Source organism: Dysidea avara, chromosome 11 (assembly GCF_963678975.1).
Source record: "Dysidea avara chromosome 11, odDysAvar1.4, whole genome shotgun sequence".
Classification (NCBI taxonomy): domain Eukaryota; kingdom Metazoa; phylum Porifera; class Demospongiae; order Dictyoceratida; family Dysideidae; genus Dysidea; species Dysidea avara.
In genome coordinates, this window is record NC_089282.1 from 20,619,105 (window position 1) to 20,634,489 (window position 15,385).

The 15,385-nt window shown below is 35.4% G+C and overlaps 1 protein-coding gene across 1 annotated transcript; it reads left to right on the forward strand.

Moving 5' to 3' along the window:
• Positions 1–5,126: 5,126 nt before the first annotated feature.
• LOC136238504 (uncharacterized HTH-type transcriptional regulator YisV-like) lies at positions 5,127–13,976 on the forward strand. Its single transcript, XM_066029040.1, has 10 exons — positions 5,127–5,311; positions 7,281–7,390; positions 7,437–7,588; positions 7,849–8,010; positions 10,318–10,441; positions 10,486–10,608; positions 11,149–11,263; positions 11,319–11,390; positions 13,626–13,674; positions 13,731–13,976. The coding sequence occupies exons 1-10, from the start codon at positions 5,180–5,182 to the stop codon at positions 13,823–13,825; spliced, it is 1,134 nt and encodes a 377-aa protein (XP_065885112.1). The 5' UTR covers positions 5,127–5,179; the 3' UTR covers positions 13,826–13,976.
• Positions 13,977–15,385: the final 1,409 nt, after the last annotated feature.

The following is a 15,385-nucleotide window of genomic DNA, read 5'->3' on the forward strand; positions in this document are numbered from 1 at the left end:
TACCTTGTTTCCTGTAACCAGTTTTGTCGCCCGCATTGGTAATTATTATTGTAATTGGCTAATAGAAATTATTTGCAATTTGTGTGCCTCCAGCATTTGTCCATGAAGTTAGCATATCTCAGTCTCAGTACACAAATATGATTGTTTATTGGAGTTTCACAAGCAAAGCCAATCCTTTTGCAGGTTGTTTGACCCTACAGATGGTTCATTTCTCTTCACTGGGGCAGCCACCTGGCTATCTGATGCTTGTGATTTGAATATAATAAAATTTTAGCTATTAATAATAATAATATCATGTCAACGGTCATTCAATTGATGAATCCTCCAGCTGTAAAGACCTTGGGATTATTTTTACTAATTCGCTAACATGGCAAGCACACTATGAAATGATTTCTTCTAATGCATATAAATCTCTTGGCTTATTGTGTAGGGTCTTCAAGGACTCCAATTGTCCCCTGGCCAGAAAATCTTTGTATATCACTCTAGTTAGATCAAAACTACTGTATTGGTCCCCACTGTGGAGGCCATATCTGTTAAAAGACATTGAATCACTTGAGAAAGTCCAACGAAGAGCCACTAAATTCATATTATCAAACTATCAATCAGACTATAAAACAAGGCTAATACAAACTGGTATGTTGCCACTAATGTACATTTACGAAATTGCCGACATATTATTCTTCATCAAATCCATCAAAAATCCATCAGACAAATTTGACATCTTGAACTATACCAACTTTACTACAGGTTCAACAAGATCTGCTGGCAAAAAGTTCAGTATACCCCAAGACAGCTCATATCAACCCTATCATGAACTCATATTTTTATCGTTTACCAAGATTATGGAACTCTTTACCAATAATTGACCTATCTCAATCACTAGATGTAATCAAACCAAAGTTGAAAGCATTTTTATGGAATCATTTTTTTAGCTAACTTTGATAATACCCCCTGTACTTTTCATTACCTGTGTCCTTGTACCTGCTGCTCCAAGACTCCTGCACCAACCAATTATAATTATTTGTAATTATTATATATGTATGCATGTATAGTTTTTGTAGTAGTTAAGTAATTAGTGTTCTAGGCTACCAGTGCAGGACACTGGTAGTCCTTCAGAATTGTATGTCTCTGTAATCACTATAGCCTCTACTGTATGTAATTCCAATTCTGTAAAGCAATTATTAAATTAAATATTAAATTAATAATAACAACTGCCCGCCCGCCCGCCAGCACTAGTTGAATGTTCTTTTGGGGACAGGAAACAATAAATGTTGGCCTTAGCAGTTAGCAAACCACACCAGGTTGCACGCATTTGAAGATTTAAAGATAGGCACCATTAGACCTATTGCAGCTTACTTACATGGGCATAAAACAAAGTGGTAAATAGCCAAATGGCTGAACTGGGAATTGTACTGCATTATATTCTTTATAGGATTTTAAACATCATAATAGTATGATTACAGGTTCTTCTTACAGCGAAAGGTAACAGGTCAAGTTGTCTTAGCATAATAGTTACATCTTTCACAGTCAACAAGCTGATGAGCGATGCTGAACTGATTTGATTTTGGGGTTGCCTGGTAAGGTGACCATATGACAGATGCATACCCAAGGATTGTGGACTAGTGATATCTAATAACACTTAAGTTTTACGTCAAGTGAACAGTGTTTAAAATTACGAGCAAAGTTCCATTAGCTTTTTTTGCTGTGTAGTCAGTGTGAACAGACTGAGAGAGCTTGTTGTCAATGGGTGTTTCATCACATCATTTCAAGATCGTGGTTATGGATGTGATAGGGGTGATTAATGATGTGTTGTAAATCTTGCACAGTAGCATTTTGTGGCATTGAAAGTCATTTTCCAAGTTGCAGCCCACTTGTATAATACATTCAAGTTTATGTTGGAGTTGATTTGACATGGAATGACCCATCAATGAATAAGATGCTTTATAAAATGGTGCATGATGAGCTAGTTGTGAAGGTTAGACTAAAATAGCAAGTTGCAGAATAGTATGAAGTCAAAGTTATGTATACATGTGTATGTGTGCATCTTAAATCTCTACTAAACGAATTTGACCTCAAGATCCAATTGTAGATAGCTAAAAAGTTCTTTGCCGTCCACCATTTAAGTAAAAGTTGTCTTACAACCCAACCAATAAAAATAGTTTTCTATATCCTCTTGTACTATTCAAATTTCTTTAAGATTTTATTTATTTCAAACCTAACCTATCTATACCATAAAGTTTGTTCCAAGCTTTTTCCAGATCTCAATCATTTCTCTCAAATTACTTCCACATTCAATATCTTGTCACAAGAATGTCCTGGGTGAGTATGCTCCATACCTCCCTAGTTGGTTACAACTCCCTTCAGCCTTCTCCTCTACTACCACACAAGCCCGCTCTGCATTTTGACTAATATTAAGGACAATCATGACAATAATATTATAGAGAACAAAAAATAATGTACTTCACACACAAAATAATGCACATTTTATCCCATCTGGGAGACTAATCTACACTATAGCATTCACCCTTATAACATTGAATTAAACACACACAATAGTTTGTTCATAATAGGGATTGTCCATGATTATAGCAAACCTTAATAGAAATGCACACCAAAAATCCTCTAAAGTGGTTTCCCCCTTAGAGCTGATGCCACAGAGTTTACTTCACCAAATGCAATTTAGCTGGCTATTCACCAAATATGGTAATTACTGTTTGGCCCCCATATTGACCCAATTGCAAAAAGTCAGCAAGCTAAAACTATGATGGAGAACGTCAAACCCACTAACTTCTCAGCTATCACTTGGTTTGTTACACACATGAAGATCTCTAATGGATATGGTACATATCCTGTGTGGTAGTGATAAAGAATAATTGGTTCTTGCTTGCTAGGTTATAGTAGCTGCCTTTACCATGCAGGGTGTATTTATACCAGAGCAATTGCATGCAGTGCTTATCCATTTCTGAAATATAGAACTTATATTTGTTGAGGCCAAATATGAGATCTAATTCCAAGTGTTAGGCTTTTAATGGGTTTGATGTGCTTCGTCATGGTTCTAAAATGGTTTGCACATATGTACTGGCTTGCTTAATTCTCATTTCTTAGATTAAGCTGTAAGTAATTGCAGAGACAACTTAATTTTTTAAAATTTATTTATTAGACAACTATCCCTTTAGGGACCTGCAAGAAGGCTAACAATAGTCAGAAACCTGTAACTGAAAACTACACTGAATGCAGAAAAAATCCCAGGCCTGGTGGTGACTTGATCCACAGACAGCTTGCAAGTTAATGCACCAGTGTTTGGTAACTTTGGCTTGATTGAATAATGCTGATGATATAGTTGACAGCCAATAATAATACTGAATAGCTAAATGCAACTTAAACTTTATGATTGACATGTGTATATTATATAGCTAACATCAGCCACCACAGGCACCTATGTTTTGTAGTCATTTTAATTATATTATTATGCACTATTTCTCTAGAGGTGTGCAATTATCTAGATAGCTATACTATTTATTTGATTATCAAGATATCATAAGACATATCGAGATAAGGATAATAGGTTTATTTATCTAGATAATAGTAAATTTCAGTAAATTACTTGTATACCAAAGAATAACCGATGGTGTAAACACCTCCAACTCTCCCACCACTTGGGCACAGTGTTAAAACTAACATTTTCTATTTTTTTGTACTCTTCAAATTGTAATTTACTCACTTTACTGGCTAAATTTTTAAATAGTTAACTAAATAAATATTTGTTTCAATTATCTATTTAGATAATCGAGATAAGTTGCTGAATTTTGGAAAATCACCCATATAGGCGTACGTGAAATAATTAGAATTTTCATGTTTAGTGGGTTAATTGCTAATAAAAGCAGGACACAGGTTTAAAAATATTTCAAGAATTTTCTTGTAATTTAAGGTATTGAGAATGGCTTACAATCAATAACAAGTAAATTTGCACTACAAAGTTTGTGATTTGATCATTAAATGTTTTAGGTGTCAAATGCATCCATATAGGTGATTTTCCAATATTCAGTCACATTTTGAGATAAGTCTAAATTAATTTTGTAATCACACACCTCTAAATTTCTCATGCATATTTATCCATAAAATTTATGGATTTATAAAAGTATATACAAACCAGTGTATAAAAAATTAAAATACAAGAATAGAGATTGCTGAAAGAAACAGGATACTAAAATTTGCAAGCATGATTATAACTAACTCATTAGCTATGTGTCATTGCATAGAGAACATTGGCTATGAAGAATGACGTGAATGATCAATAGGAAAAGTTGCAATTTTTTTCATTTGACTTTTAAACATAAATAATATTACAATAGTTACATGTACATAATGTGTTTAGTATACTCCCTGTTGTGTGATGAGTACTAGCTATACAGTGAGGTATATATATACGGCATAATATGTTTAAGTTACTATATACTGAAACATTGCAGTTGCTTAGTGTTGCAGTAACAGAAAAGCTATAGGATCTGTTTCTTGTGTACACTGGATAGCTAACATGCATGTGTTCTTTGCAAGTAGCTATTATGGTAGCAAACTAGACTTGAATATTATCGCTTTTATAATTTCTCATTTGAGAGCTCAGCCATTGTAACTATAGCTATAAGAACTGCATTAAATCAGAGGGAGTGATACAGACATTAAAAGTCATCTCTTTATGGCAAGCCAACTGCATCAGATCCTGTCCTGGTGTAAAAAAACACAAAATTAAGTTTTACTGCTCAGACTGTTGTTTGCATCGCTAACTCGTGAGAAGTAGCTACTTTATTATTATACTACTTCTCTTTTGTGCTTGTTTGTTTGTCACTTATGATATAGGCACGATGAAATGTTTGCCAGTTCCACGTGGCAATCAAGTTTGTAGCTATGCAGAGAAGATAGGCTATAGCTACTGAGCATGCAAACAGAAGACCACCATGGCCGGTCTATTCATGCCGGCGGCATACATTGCAGTTGCACTGGCATAAGGTAACAATTAGTGAGTATAGTAACTAATCAGCATCATAACTATGAGGTTGCCATGTATGCTCCGCATTATTTAGTGTAATTATTCAATTCATAGTGATTAGTGAAATACGAGGTGAATTCTTTATATTGCTTGAAATACTATAGGATTTGAAATTCAGGGAGGAGCAGTGCTAGGATGGCTCAGTCGATCGTCCCAACATTAGTATTACCTAGTCCGGATGTTGTTAGTTTGAAAGGAGGATTTCCTTACGCTGAAATGGCCAAAAAGGCAGCCCAACTCTTCTGCAATGCAACGTCGCATTGTGCGGTAAGCTTCATCAGTATCACTGTTAATTAACAGCCAGATTAACATATAATAGTTTATGAGCTTCGTATGTTTCCATCTACTGCCTTCATCTGTTACTGCCAAGCCGGCTTACTGCCAACGCTCATTGCTTCCCATTCGTCTTTCCGGTTTTTCTTGTATACTATACAGGCAGTGCTGTACAGTGAGACTTGTGTATTGATACCTTGGGACCGACTGACCAAATTATCCTGATCATATCAATGATTTTCCAGGTCAGTTTACATGTTAAGGGATCATTTATTGCAAAGTGTCCAGGTTATGGCAGACCCATGTCCTCGTGTTCAAGAGTCCTGATTAACAGGTTCTGACACTGTAAATCACAATCATCACATGCGGTGTATTAGGACATCAGTTACTAAATCATTAATGAAAGTAAGACTGCATGAGCTAATGCCAGGAAATTGCTTCTCATCTACATGGCCCGCATTACTTCAAATTTTGTTATGCTGCATTCATGTGTGCATACACTCTGATGTTCCACTTGCCCTTCCCAGCTACGGTATTGTAACATTTAGTTACAGTATTGCTAATATTTTTATTGCGGCATGTGACTATTCTATTAGAGTATCTTGTGCAATTTTTATGTCCGCTTCACAAGCTCCCTTTTGAAAACTTCAGTAGTAACTTCTGGCCTTGGCAAGGATCTGGCTTGATGGTAAAGCCACTCCAAATAAATTCTCTGTTTCCCGTCCTGGACTCAAGCATATTTGCATGCGGGCGGGCGGTTCATTTTCATTATTCATTATAAGATTGGCAGCTTTTCAAGCCATTATTTGCCTTGCCCAATCATAAAAAATAAAAAGCTGCATAAAAGTATGCTTAAGCTTGTTCCTTCCTTTTGAGATTGCAAAAATAGCACAAACGTGAAGTTTGTGCAGACTTGATAGCACTGCTGACACGTGAGCTGACATGGTTTCAAATGAGCCTGTCAGTATGCAACAATAACCGGAAAATAATGGGAGAATACGGAATAATGGAATATAATAGAGCTGACAGTAACTAGATGCGGGAGGTGGATGGGAAACAGAGAATTTATTTGGAGTGGCCTAAGCATGTAGTGGTACAATGGTGAATGGTTTTGTCATTAATTCTGTGTTAATTGTGCTGCTAAGGGGCATTTATTTTGAAGTTTAGGTGGTATCTATCCCACAACCTGGCCTCTGCTCTATAATTTGGAAAGAAAATTTCAATAAATCTGAAATTACAGAAAATTTTAAATTAATAGCTAACTACTAGTGCTATTAAAAGAAATAAATGAAGCAATAACAAGTGGTAAAACAAGATATTATTACAACATAGCTATGTGGGAGGGATAACCCCTATATTGACACTATGCATTTGTTCAGTTCCAAAGTAGGGATTATCCAACTTATAGCTATGTTGTAATGCCACATCTTGTTTTGCTACTTTTTATCACTAGAACTTCATTTTTAAAATTACATTGCACTAGTTTGTTAACTTTTTTGTTGTAGCGTCTGTTCTCTTAGCTGTGACCTAATTAGAGTACCTTAATCTTAGCTTGTTACTTATCTTGATAAAACTTGGCTGATCGCAGTCACTAAGGAGCGTGGTCACCATGTTTGGATTGTTTTAAAACATGGTCACTGTACGTTTGATTTTAAAGAGTATGGTTGTCATGCTCTGTTTTTAGTAGCAATGCAATTGCTTTATAAGTTCTGTTACAGGAATCTACTCCCTCTAATAGTAGTGCATAAGCACTTGAAATAGTTTTGTGTCCATGATGTGTAACTCAAGATTGGACTGACAATGAAGTGCATGATTAGTTAAACTTATGAACTGTATTTGCCTTTATTTCAACAATCAGAACCAATCAACACAGACACACGCATATGCACGTGCATACATGTACACACTCACACACTCACAAACACACATGTACTATACTGTGTTTCTTAACATTCACCAACAGACCCGCCAGCTGCAAACAATGACACAGTATGGTCCAGAAAATGGTGATGAGTATTTCAGGAAGATGTTGGCAGATTTCCTTTCAAGACAATATCAAGCATATGTTCTAGCGTTAGTTATATGCCTGTACTAACCTGTGTAAGTTTTCTCTTTGCAGTGATGAACTTTATGTTACTGCGGGAGCAACACATGGGATTAGTTTAATCTCTTCTCTGTTGTTTGAAGCAAGAGACAATGTTTATGTAGAAGATCCTTCATATTTTCGTGTGTTCAAAGTATTTGAAGGCTATGGTTTGAACATTATAAGTGGTAGGTGTAATACAGTGCTCCCTCGATCTCTATTATCTGAACACTTGGTTATCCAACTGTGCAGTAGAAATGACTGCTCTATTAGAGTATTTTGTCTAAAATGTATGTTCTATTAGAGTATTTGAACAGGTCTCTGTATATAAATGAATGGGTTTTGATTTTCCTGATTATCTGAACACGTCTTAGTCCCAAGGGATAATCGAAGAAGCACTGTAAAATTATAAGTGTAAATAATTATTACACTGTTAACTTGTACACAGTTCCTACAGATCCAGAAGGTATACCATCAGCTCTGGAAGAGACTGTCACCTCACATAATGCTAAACCTGCTACTCGTCCACTAACTGAGACAAAACCATACAAAGGAATGATATACCTGGTGCCAACATTTCATAATCCAACTGGAAAATGTTTGAGTCTTGGTAAGATTATTTAATACATATGCCGCGATACAAGTTAAAATGTTAAGCATTTAGACCAGCAATCCAACTGTGGTAAAAACATGAGTTTGATTTTGTATGTGGAAGCTGGCCAGTCACATGTAAGAGCAAACTGTAGGATAAATGTAATGGTATACTGCAAAATTTCGTATGAAAAATAAATAGAGCTGTTTTTATACTAACTTTAGCTATGTTATTCCACAGGCTGTTCTTGCTTCTCTCTACATTCCTAGTTATGATTGAAGTAGTAGATTCTTTTTATAGTCTTTGACAAGATGTTTAAAAATCAACAAGTGTTTATATAATTTTATGATTTCTTTATAACATTAAGGTATATTGGTGTATGTAGAGATTGAGAAGCCAGGGCCCGGAGGTTTGTTTGAAGATTGAATGTTCAACTTCACAAAATCCTATTAGGACCATATACCAATTTCGTAGGAGTTTTGAAGTTTCAATCATCAAATGTGAGCTCTGTTGTTGCTGCATGGGAGCGTTTGCACCTGGCTCTTTTTCTACTTACGTGTAAAATATAAAATTCAAGACATGATATAGTGTATCGTGTGGTCAAGTACAGCCAGTGCAAGCATGTGACAGACCAGTGTGTATTTTACAGTAACCAAGAAAACACTGTTTTTACACATCCGTCGCTCAATATTTCCTGATCAGAAATTAACCATATTTTGTTGTGGAAACTCCTGTGGGGTGGGACACCTCCTGTTTCAAATATGAGTTGAATCCGCTGAGCCATCACTGAGAATTCACGCTTTCAAAGTTCATTTTAGTTTCTTCATATATTTCTTCTGCTTCTTCTTATTCTTCTTTTTGCAACACTTAGAAAACTTACTATGACTTGTGCATGCTTCAGTTGATCTTCTTCAAATTTTGAGGACAGTAAGAACATAATGCAGCATGTTTACAGTCCAAAGTGTGTACACATCGGATAAAGAACAAGGGAGTTATACATGATTTTTGAAAAATACGATAGTGATTTGTTTTGTCATGACCACAGGGTACACTGCTTGAAGGAATGACTGTAAAATCAGTCTGTATATGTAGTAACCATCATATTGCAAACCTTTTGTGATTTGAAAGAAATCGCACATACAGTCATGTAGTTATAATAGTAGAGCGGCTAAGCGATAAAATCATTCACTTTTTGATAAAAGCACCAAACTTGATACAACGTTTGCTTAATTCATACTGTACAGTGCCATTACAATTACTAATCATATCACACTCAAAGAACCTGACAAGTAGAAAATACATTGAAGAAGCCGTAAAAGTGATCAATAGTAAATGTTCTGAAATTTTGCATTTGAATAAATGAGCCAGGGAAGGTCATATCCAAAAGCTGAGCAAGGGAGGTGTCTATCCAGGTCATTACCTTACTAGGTTAAGAAGCACAGAGGATCATGGTATATGAAGCCATATATATGCAACATATTATTTCTATTGGATTGTGCCTGTACTTTTACCGCTGAAATATTGGCTCCATTAGAAGTGTTTATAAACAGGTTATTTTACCACATTTTGAAGGATTGCACCTGTAAATTTTAAATACATGCATGCAATGCAATTTAAACCAAAACTTTTGAATGCACTTATATGGTTTTGTGACCAGCTATATAACCTAGATTAAAAGTTTCAAAAGATACCCTAAGGCAATGATTTTGACGTGGCACCATATCTCAAATAATTAATAAAGTATACCTTATTCAACTTCCACAGAAAATTTGGTACTTTTATCATTTTATCAAAATTTGCTGCTTAGCTGCTCTACTATAATAAAAATGCCTTTCATGTGTAAAATTGCAGGATTGTAATACTCTAATAGAGCAGTCACCATGGGTATAATAGGTGCACACAAAATTCCAAAAAAACTTACCAGAGTTCAAACCAGGGACCTCCATACCTAACACCTGCATCCTTAACCACTGAACCACTGCTATCTTGGCTGATCACCTCACTTAATTTCTGCTTTAAATGAAAATTCTAGATCTGCTTATTAATAAATATTTTTAATTTCATAGATCTACTAATAGAAGTACTAGATTGTTGTAGAACATTCTGTGCATTTTAAAAATTTATTAGCATTAACATCATTGCAGCCATTTCTTGGCTGCCACCTTTAATTTCACAACTTTTTTCACCCAGGCTTTTTAAGACCGTACCTTTTTTCACAGCTTGGCTGTTTTTTTTTGTTTGTGTGGTATATGTATACAAGTACCCCTCTCTAAATCCATCACCAATCCGATACATCACTGTGAATTGTGTGTTTTGTATTTCCAGATCGTTACAAGGAGGTGATAGCAATAGCCAGGAGACACAATCTACTGATAGTGTGTGATGATGTCTACAACCTGTTGTATTTTACTGACAAGCCACCAACAAGACTCTACTCCTATGACACAAAGTATTACACTAGTGTTACAAGATGTCATTACATATAGTGTATAGGTCTGATCCAGATTATGCAGCAAATGTTGTGTCCAATGGTACATTCTCTAAGATATTCTCTCCTGGAATAAGACTAGGCTGGATAGAGGCTCCTTATAAAGTACTGAAATTGATAGCAGAGAGGTAATACAGTGAAGTATGTCAAAGTGGCCACTTGAAAGGCCACATCTTTAAACGTAGGCAGATCTAGGAGACGTTAGAGGGTATTTTGATGTTTATCTAAAAGTGCTATTTTTAAACATGTATTTATCTAAGAAACTTGTTTTCTGAGATACAACCTGTTGATGCTCAGTGTTAGGCAGTGTCACAATAGAAATAGTAGAATGTCTGTTTGAGTATGTGACTGCTCTATTAGACTATCTTGACTCTAATTTTTTTTATCTAATGGCACTAGAGAATGCTTGAATTACCAAATACTTTAATAGACTGTGAGTTCCCAGTCTGTTTTGGTGTGAATGATGTTTTGAATAAAACTCAAGAAGGCTTTTCCTTCCCCTCGATCCATCTGATAATTTTAAATTCTCACTTAAGAAATTTTTACAGCTATCCACCTGTATAATACATTTGTGCAACTGTATAGTTAAGTAAAAACTTTGGTAAATGCAACTGACTGGTTTAGACCCACACTGTCCTTTTGTCTAAGTTCGTTTTTTCTATATGCAGTGGTTTGGCTGTGAGTGGAGGATGCTTTAATCATACAGTATCTTGTATAATGGCCAGTGCCATTTCACTGGGATATGTTGACAGTAGCACAGAAGAGTACCGTGCTGCTCTGAAGGTAATCAGTAGCTGTAGGAGTATAAAAGTTAACATTTTAAGATCTATACATATAGTCTCATTGTAAAGCTGTGACAGATGTGTTTAGAAGAGAGTTACCTAAGGAAGTACAAGTGTCTCAACCAATGGTTAGTTGTGCATGTGAGTTATTATAAATGTTCTGGTGGGTCTAAACATCTATGTAACCCATACACTATGGTCCTTAATTCTTAGTACATAAGCTGACTTGGAAAATTAGGGGTGAAGAGGCCATACCCTAAACAAACCTGAGGTCGATGCACCTGCCTATACTTGTACTGAATTACATTCTGTACCCACTAATAGTACAGTATCACTAAATCAGTGGTATAAAAATTTCAATATTGTCAAGTGCTAATTGTTATTGATAACACTAGCTATACACTTTAAAAATGAAGTATATAGGGATCCAAGCGATAAAAAAGTAGTGAAACAAGATATACAAATGATGGTATTACAACATAGCTCGGTAGGAAAATTCCTACATTGATATGATATTGTTGTTCAGTGGCAAAACAAGGTTATACCATCATTCTTATACTACTTTTTTATCAATTGGATTCATACTTAATTTTTAAGTTAATAATTTTAAAAACGTTCTAGTTTGTTATGGCATATAATGATATACACATCAGATTGAATAACATTGTGGTACATGGCTGTTGTATTAGGGTGACTGTTTTATTAGAGTATCTAAAGTGAGCCTCTGGCCTATGTGATATTTAAATGGGTGTGGTTGCCTTATGTCTAATTTCCACTGTGCTATTTATTACAAGTGCATCCAGACTAATAAGGGGATGTGGTGGCTGTACTATAAAGACAGCTAGATCATTAAGGAGTGTGTTATAATTTGCCGTTTCTTTATTACTATTAATGCAGTTATTATAAGAGAGTGGTGACTATATTGGATCACTTTTATATAGAGTTAGACCACTAAGGCTCATGGTTGCCATGTTTGATTGTTTAATAAGTCTGGCTAGATTATAACTGTAGCTAGATGCTCGATTGTTAAAATCATTGGGGTGTGATTGTCATGCTCTGTTTTCAGTGACAACCTGTTGTGTAGATGCAGGTACTAGCTACTGAGTGTATATAGTATCCCTTACAGTTTTATTATGAACTTTTTATTTTGGTGCAATTTTTTCCTATAGTTAAACCAAACACCTAATTATTTTTCTAATAGTTGCACATTTATAGGATTTAATTGAGTTCCTAAATAATTATAATGCTTTAATAGCACAATTCCACACAACCCATTGGTGCCAAGTTATCCAAATTTCAGGTGGACTCTGTAGTTCCAGAACGCTGAGGTGTTACGTTAAGTAACAAAGTGACTGTGTGTGGGTACATAGAATTCTAGAGAAATAAGAATGGGCAGTGGAATGACCAAATGGAAACGTCATCATGTCAATATACAGGTTGGATTTTACACCAAATGCTTCTTTGCAGAATTGCTGGGTCCTTCCTCTAATAAGGCTTTATTTATTAGACTATTGAAAGCTAGTGACTTAAAAAAAAATTATCAAGGCTTTACAACACAAGTGCTGAAGGTCTGTAGGGCACTTGGTCCTATAGCCTGTTCAAAGTTGTTACAGAAAGTGTGTTTGAAAAGGTGGAGAAAGGAGAAAAAATTTCATGACTGGACCTGGGCAGCCTCGAATCTGCAGCCATCTGATTTGATGTAGATGATAGCAATATAGACTATGCTAACTTGTCAACACTGAGAACTAGGTACTTCCTTACAACCACAAACATTAAAAGATTCAACTAAAAATATTCTACATTACTATCAGGAAGCTACACCTGCAGTCTCAGGATAAGATGACACATGCATGTGGCAGTAATTGCAGTATGGTTGTTTGGCTTTGATGAGAACAGTATGAATAGTCATGGGCCATTCCAGCCTCCCCATCATAATATTGTTAACTTTTATTCTGATGCAGCTTCCCTAGTCCCTACCTATTCACAGGCACTGTTAGTTAATCAGAGTACTTAGAATAGCCGTGTTAGCAAGTTATCTAGTCTATATAATCTATGCCAGCCACAGGCTCTCAGTAACCTTTGCATGCAGATCTCTATATTGACTACTCTATTGGAGTATTTTAGTACAGAGTGACTGTTAGAGAGTTTCAATTTTTTTAATTTAGCGGAAGAATCAAACGATGCTGCAAAGAAACATTTTGTCATAAAATCCAACCCGTGTATTGACATAAGGCCTTTATCAGGCATTTTCCATTGATTATTCCTGTTCCTTCTTTCTGTTCTCATTTTCCTAGAATTCTACTTACCCACTGCATTACAATAATGCTAATAGCTACATTGTTATAGTATTGTGTTCACTACAGGGTGGATGTTACGTGTGGGTTAGTCTCCCAGATGGGATGGAGGCTCAAAGTAATAAAGCTGATCAATTAGTGTACAGTTATGTAGTGTAGAATATTATATTGTAGGAATTTTAGATGAATGCTCTAAGGAATATAAAATCAGCTTCCAAGTTGGAAACAAGTATGTGTTGTGTGATGATGTGTTTAACACAGTTATGTAAATGGTTTTCAGATTTTCAGTAGTTGGGAATTTTAAGAATTGCTTTCGTATCAGTTATTCATTTTGCAAGCCTGATACTTTGCGGTTTGCTGCTGAGAAGATATCCACTGTGATAAAGAACCACTTGAAGACTACATGATGTTTTATTTGTTATAATTGTGTGTTTATTAATTTGGCAGTAACGATGTCAGTGTTTATTAATTTTGTCACTATCTTTAATGGTAAATGACTTTCTTACTCCACAAAGATCTGGATAAGAATGAAGAAATCAATTTGCCTGCATGGCAACTAATATTGGTGAAGAACATTTTATAGCTTTGCTGGTAGTGTTGCCGTTGAAGGTTTTACTTTTCACTACAAATTTGCATGTTTTAATTAGTATTGCACTAAATGATTGATTTCTGAAAAAGAAGGCAAAATTGCCTGTCAATGACAGTTTTGATGGACAAAAACTCTGCATTCCAAAATAGGTTTTAAAATCATGCATGATCAAAATAGGTAAGAGTGAACTTCTAATTGACACACTACACACTATAGCCTAAATATTTTGAGGGGCAATATTCTTGAGGTTGAGCAATTAAAATTTAGAAAAACAATAAATTTACTGGAGTAATTATGGGTTGACTTTACCAGGGATAGGTAAGCCATGTGCAATTCTCATGATCATTGTACCAGTTTAGTTTGAAGTATAGCTAGCTATAGTGTCCACCCCACAACCTGGCCTCCACACTCAACATTCTAAAGCAATTACACTCTACAATTAAAATTTTTATTTCTGAAATGGCTGGCAATTCAATAGCTAGCTATAGCTACATGCACTATATATAATGAGTGGAATGTCAAAAAGGGTATTGTTTATAATAATCATGCATGCCTACTTGAAATTTAATCAAGTCATCTATCATGAAACAACTGATACTCAGTTTAGTGATTTCCCATATCCAGCCACATTACAAATGTATATCCCATTTAAGATTGCACCAAGACATGGTAATGCAGTGTTGTAAGGTAAGTTATATTGTAGCTATAGTGGGGAAAGGTCTTGTTAATATTGGACAGTAAAAACAAACCAGTGAAGGTCTATAATGTCTGCCACAATACTCACTATTTTTGTGTAGTGATGCTCACTACTAATTTTGTAGTGACCGTATAGTGACGTTCACTACAAAAAGTTAGTGAACGTCACTACACAAAAATAGTGAGTATTGTGGCAGAAATCAGTAGTGAAATTCACTACTAATTTTTTACAGTGTGAGAATATGCATACACCTGCATGCATTAGCATATTATGTTGCGTAGTAGACAACTTGGGAGGCTGCAGCTGGGGCTGGCACTCCTGGCAGTGGTACATACCTGGTATAGCTAATTAAAGATCTGGAGGTTCCTGGCTTTATCCCTGGAGTTTTTCAATCTATGTTATAATGCACTAGTATTTAAAAAAAATTGTTAATTTAAAAATGAAGTAGGAATCTATGCAATAAAAAGTAGTGAAACGAGATGAATGATGGTATTACAGCATAGCTCAGTGGGAAAGTCCCTACTTTGGCATTGAGCAAAATTA

Excerpts from the sequence above, each read along its gene's own strand:
- LOC136238504 (XM_066029040.1), top strand. The coding sequence starts at position 5,180 with ATGGCTCAGTCGATCGTCCCAACATTAGTATTACCTAGTCCGGATGTT. Across the intron at positions 8,011-10,317 it reads TGGAAAATGTTTGAGTCTTG|ATCGTTACAAGGAGGTGATA; the intron begins GTAAGATTATTT and ends TTGTATTTCCAG. Across the intron at positions 11,391-13,625 it reads TACAAGTGTCTCAACCAATG|GGTGGATGTTACGTGTGGGT; the intron begins GTTAGTTGTGCA and ends TGTTCACTACAG.